Source organism: Saccostrea echinata, unplaced genomic scaffold (assembly GCF_033153115.1).
Source record: "Saccostrea echinata isolate AGI-Se365-2 ecotype Australia unplaced genomic scaffold, CSIRO_AGI_Sech_v1 ptg000042l, whole genome shotgun sequence".
NCBI classification, from domain to species: domain Eukaryota; kingdom Metazoa; phylum Mollusca; class Bivalvia; order Ostreida; family Ostreidae; genus Saccostrea; species Saccostrea echinata.
This window is the reverse complement of record NW_026889791.1, coordinates 1,993,077-1,999,253: the sequence shown is the minus strand read 5'-3', so window position 1 is coordinate 1,999,253 and position 6,177 is coordinate 1,993,077. Positions and strand designations below refer to the sequence as shown.

Sequence of the window (6,177 nt, the reverse complement as noted above, 5' to 3'; positions counted from 1 at the left end):
TAACTCTCCATGATATTAATTGAATAAAAAATTTAACCAAAATAAGGACTTTGCACCGGCTGTTCTGATGTGATCAGTACTAAATGTAATAGAGAAATATTTAATCATGTTAATACTTATACATTTTATAAAAATCTATATTTTTAGGAATTTATTTGAATTAAAATACATGTATATATTTATTTGCATGATTTAAATTTGAATACAATGTATATATAAATGTTGAGTTGATTATTCAAACTATAATCATGGTATGTGTTTTGTTATTTTATCATTATATTACATTTTGAAGTTTTTTATCTGTCTCTCTTCATAAGTATCAATATCTAGGTACATGTATATGCTTTGATTTACTGAATATTTTCCACCACATTTCACATTTATGTATAGAACTTTACATAGATATGTGCTACATTGTCTCTGAATTAGCAAGCCACCTTAAACTTGAAAAGTTCTTAAAATCCTTTTTTCCCACTGAGCATTTTCTGACTTGGATCACATTTATACTGTTTACCACCTGTATGCTTTATATGGTTTTTCACATTTTTATATTTTATGAGGTTTATCAGCTGGGTTTATCACCTGTGTGTTTCATATGGCTTTGTGTGTGTCTTCATATGTCTCTGTTTGGTACCGGACTGCCTGAAAGCCTTTCCACATACATCACATGTAAAAAGTTTATCACCGGTATGGATCTGAATATGTGTGTATAAGGTACTTGAGCGGCTGAATGCCTTTCCACAAACTTCACATTTAAAAGGTTTATCACCTGTATGTATCCTCATGTGACCCTGTAAGGAACCTGATTGGGTGAAAGAATTTCCACATATATCACATATATGGGGTTTATCCCCGGTATGTATCCTCCTATGACTCTTTAAGTGCCCTGAACGGTTGAATGCCTTTCCACAAACACCACATTTATAAGGTTTACCTCCTGTATGTGTCCGCATGTGTGTCTGTACGTGACTTAAATGCTTAAATGCTTTCCCACAGGTATCACATTTATAAGGTTTATCACCTGTATGTGTCCTACTGTGGGCCTGTAGCTGACCTGTTGTAGAGAATGCCTTCCAACACATCTCACATTTATAAGGTTTATCACCAGTATGAATCCTTGTGTGTATTTCTAAGTTACCTATTCTAGTGAATTCCTTCCCACACACATCACATAGATAAGTATTGCCACCTTTATAGGTTTCCATGTCTATCTAAGTTACTTGAATGCTTAATTGCATCCTCACATCTATCACATTTATAAGGTTTATCACATCTATGTGTCTTTGTAAGTGATTCAAAGGAGCTGACTTATTCAAGCAAATGTAACATTCATGGGACTTCTCAGTTACACGTGTATTCCTGAGCTTTTCTAAATTCTTCGTTTGGTTGTCATTAGGAATTTGGTTGATTAACTTTTCGGCATGGCTTTGAATATGTGATCTGGTTGAAAAGATTGCCTTCTCCTCTGAAAATTTGACAAAAAGAAAGGTTTAAATGCTATATCACTTGCAATGCCTTGTGATATTGAAGATAAATACCACAATCAGCATCATACATTAATACATATATGTTCATAAAGAAAGTGTAACACTACATAATAATTGTCAGAGTACATTTTTTTTAAATACATTCAAACCTTGTTATCTTGAACTAAGAAACAACTTCGAGATATCAGAGGATTTGAGATATCCAGGGTAAAATACTTAAAGAATAAGTATTGGGACTTCGAAATCACTTCAACATATCCATGGTAATTAAGGTATCCATGTTCGAGATACTGAAGTTCAACTGCACTTGATTAAAATGTCATAATAAAAAGTATGCAAACATAAAACAAAAGGTCATTTGGCCACAACGCTCACCTGACTAACCATGACCCTACTGTTCTTTATCAGCAGATTTTCCCCCTTTTTATACCTATGTATTGTAAAACTGATTAATATAATACCCCCCCTCCCCCCTTCACTTTTGAGTCCTAATTTCAAAAACAAAAATAAAAACTTGAATTTTTAATACCTGAGGGTGCAATAAGATTAATGTGACTAATTATGTCTTTGCTATTGTTGAGAAGATTTTTAAAGACATTTTCCGGTATATTTGTACATGAAACTTTTTACCAATTACAGTCCATGAAACATTCTACTTTCCCATTTGAACAATGAGCAAACAATGAACAAAAGATTAACAAATGCAGAGTGAATGGTGTGTAAACACAGCTTGGTAAATGTTAAGCATGTTAAATGAATGATGAGAAAAGGCAAAATCTAGATAGAGTGCAAACACTAGTGCAATGTGAATGCTGAACACAAAATGAATGCAAGTTGAACTGTTTTTATAAATGTCTAGCCTAAGGGTGTTTTCCTCATACTGTAACAAGGCTCAACATTAAGGCATGTCCGGCTGACTCAGACTGGTAAAAGTTTGGTCCGGTCTAGTTTATTTTGCTTCAAGGTAGCCCGACTGGTCAGTGAAAATATTTTGATCAAAGTTCAAATCAAGCAAAACTTACAAAATTTTCTTGTTTATTGATGTTTCAGATCAAGGTTTCACTTTCATTTTTCGATCCCAATGAAAAATAAAATAACCATAAAAACTCTACTAATTTTGTTGTACATGTACTATAACTGTTTAATGATTGTGAACGAGAATTAAATACACTATTATTAGTACAGTTGAACATCGGTATCTCCAACACGGATATCTCAAATACCATGGATATGTCGAATTGATTTTGAAGTCCCAAGTGCTTATTTCTGAAGTATTTTACCCTGGATGTCTCAAATTCTTGGATATCTCAATTATTTTCTTGGTTTCGTGAAGTTTGAGATAACGAGGCTTGACTGTATATAAATGTGATTCAATATCATTTTAATAGTGCCGCCCTTTGATTTTCTCGTAAATGCTAACTATACCCAAATTTAACCTTCCTGCTTGGTCATTTTATTTACGACAACTGTTGTACGGTATGTGTTATTGTAGTAATTTAACCAGCTCTAGAACTGAATTGAGTTGAAATATAATGATTATAAATCCACCATTCTGATATTTTCTTGAACTCAATAAAAAATTTATATGATAATATAATTTAAATTATATAATTATCTTTGCACAAAAACCAACCTACGATAAGCATTGATTTGCTTACATTGACGATGTTATTTGACTATGATTTTTTTTCATGTTCATATTCTTGTAATATTAATTAATTCAATGAACCACATATATTGGGTCATGTCTAGTGAAGTTGAGGTCAAGTCTAGTAAAACTTTCATGTGCAAGCCCCACTGATCTAGTTTATTTTAAAGTTAATGTTGAGCCCTGACAACCTTGAAACTTGAATCGACACTATGTCAGCAACTTTTCACATAAGTTTCATCTTTTCTAACCAAGTGGTTCTTGAGAAGAATATTTTTAAATGAGCCCACCCATTTTTCACTAATTCTTAATTATCTCCCTTTTGAAGAGGGTGTGGCTCTTCATTTAAAGAAACCTGAAAGCACTTCACCTAAGGATACCCTGTGCCAAGTGTGGTTGAAATGAGCCCATTGGTTCTAGAGAAGAGGATGAAAATGTGAAAAGTTTATGACAATGTTAACAATGATGACAACACCAATGACAAAAGTCAAAATTTTGATCAGAAAAGCCTTTGGCCAGCTAAAAAGGCAGTTGATTTCTACCAGATACCATTGTCATGATATTTGTTTTACCTTCAAAATTCTCTGCTGTTGCTTTCCTTCTCCATCTTTTACAGAGTATGAATTCAGAAATTCCTGTTCCCTTTCTACAATGTACAGAAATAATAGTCAAGGACACTGCAACACTACATATTAGTAAATTTTATTAATATTTGTTAAGTAAATCCCTTACTGATTAATATGTCCAATCATGCATTAGCTGTTCTTGAAAAGAAGATTTATCAAAAAATGTTCCCCCTTTATATTCCATTGTAAAACTTGCCTAATGTGGCCCCAGCCTCCCCGAGGCATCGTCACAAACCACAGCCAAAATATATGTACAATCCTCCCCTATTCTGGCTGTAGTTGAATGAAAATATTTTGTAGCTCATGAAAATATTGACTAATGTGAGTAAGCATAGTCGGAAAATGAACTTTGATGTGACCTTTCAATACCCGATCACAGTTTAAAAAACATTTCTTGTTTACTGTTGATTTAAATTGTAATGTCAATTGCAATAGAAATAAACTCATTGGCAGAACATGATGTCACACATAGATGCATATTTATTCAAGATTATGACACTTTATGTTTATTTACAATCAAGCAGCCATGGGTAGGAGAGTTATATGCAGACTCCGGACAGTGGCTTGAGATGATGACCCCCAGGGGCCATGATCTGCAGAGAACAAACTTGAATTTAAACTATCTGCATGATATGAGGATGCTTCAGTATTAAAATGACAAATCATAACTTTCTGTTCTTAAAGAGAAACTGAAAAGAACATTTTAAAAGATTTTTTCTATAAATTCCTAAGCATTACTTGGACCCTCTCTTGTTGCCCCACCCTACCCCTGGGAGGTCAAAGTTTTAGCATCTGATGCAAGTGCTACCTTGCCTGAAGGTCCTAAGCACTTCTTTTTTTGTATTATTAACTTTAATCTAAAATAATAGTTGAACACTCTCAAAACATAAAAACTGGAGAATGTAAACAGGGATCAATTTCCAGTGATAATTATTAACATTATAATTAAAAAGTATAGGGCAGTATCAAAGCTTCTCTTTTGTTTATTAAAATTTTCAAGGGGGTTTCTACTTATAACTTTAAGATTACTTAGAATTTTGTCAATAGAAAGCAAAAAGAACACAACTCAGAGCATCTCTGTGGCGCACTGATAATTAATGATACTTAACACAAACAAAAATTTGATGCTGGATTGATATGTATATTTTGACTGGTTTTAATTAGAAATGACATAAATAATAAATCCCTAAAATATAAAGAAATCGTAATTTTTTGGTGCTTAGAAATGTGACTTTGTGTCGCTTTCTATATAACTACATGCAAAATTTTGCTCAACTTTTTGACCTTATGACAAAATCTTATAAAATTCTTCCACTATACCTGGCAAACATTATTCGGGTTACCAATTCAAAAAATAAATTTATGAGAAATATTGCCGACTTCTGAAAAAAAAAGTTTATTTGTGTTATTTATCCTTAACATCATGAAATTTAATGCCCATATAATTTGCTCTGCTTGGCCATACATGTATGTGTTCTTTCTTCTAAACACAGACACAGAGAACTATATGCCTTTAATTAGTATCATGAGAAAATTTAATGCAGATTCTAGAGACTCTAGCTCACGTGGTACATTGTACATTTAGGGAGTCTTTGTACAAAAGTCAGCATTGGCTAAGTAGATTGTTTTGAATATGAAATTCTAAAAGCTGCAGAATTAGCTTGGAATAAGTAATTAACACTATACATGATACATGGTAAATGCTGTTGTAGATTTAAATTCAATTTTGGTTCATTTGGTTTTATTGATATTTGAACTGTTTTCATTTAGAGTTTTCATGAAATATGTAGCCAGTAGGTATTTTCACCTAAATCTGCCTGTGTGGCACAGTGGCAAGACTGTGTTCGCTCTAGAGTGCAGAGAAAGGAGTTGATCTTTATGTTGCAGGTTCAATATTCCCACTGCAGGAAATGGAGTCTGGTTCTTCAGATGAGACTCTACGAGCCGAAATCCTGTGTCACAGTAACTGTAAGTGCTGGCAAGAAAAAGTTCCCTCACTGCTCAACAATGCTCAAAGGCCCATAGTCCAGGTCTAAATTTGCTGCCCTCCACAGCAAGTGGTGGCATATCAATATGAGTGAAAATTCCCAAAGGGACATTAAAGAAATTCCAGTATTTTCAAGATTTTCTATAGTATTTGGCAACTTGGGTCTAACCTTATATACATGTACATGTCTAGTCCAAAATATCTTATGTTTTCCTGGCTTTTTTACGATTTTGATATTTTACCTGCCAGGAAAACGTCAGAACCGGCGCCATTTCGAAAACTGGGAATTCGCCGCCTCCAACCGGAGGCGGCATTCTCGGGTTGATTTTCGAACCGAATTAAATGTCAAACTCACAACTTATCAAAAGTATAATACTTTTTAGTGCTCACCAACATCGTTTTTATGGTTTGTTTATAAAATATACAATT

The 6,177-nt window shown here is 33.4% G+C and overlaps 1 protein-coding gene across 1 annotated transcript; it reads right to left on the bottom strand.

Moving 5' to 3' along the window:
* Positions 1–227: 227 nt before the first annotated feature.
* LOC133201156 (zinc finger protein 233-like) lies at positions 228–5,943 on the bottom strand. The gene is made up of 3 exons (XM_061336941.1): positions 5,569–5,943; positions 3,708–3,781; positions 228–1,465 (listed from the first exon to the last, which is right to left on the bottom strand). The coding sequence occupies exon 3, from the start codon at positions 1,203–1,205 to the stop codon at positions 579–581; it is 627 nt and encodes a 208-aa protein (XP_061192925.1). The 5' UTR covers positions 1,206–1,465; positions 3,708–3,781; positions 5,569–5,943; the 3' UTR covers positions 228–578.
* Positions 5,944–6,177: the final 234 nt, after the last annotated feature.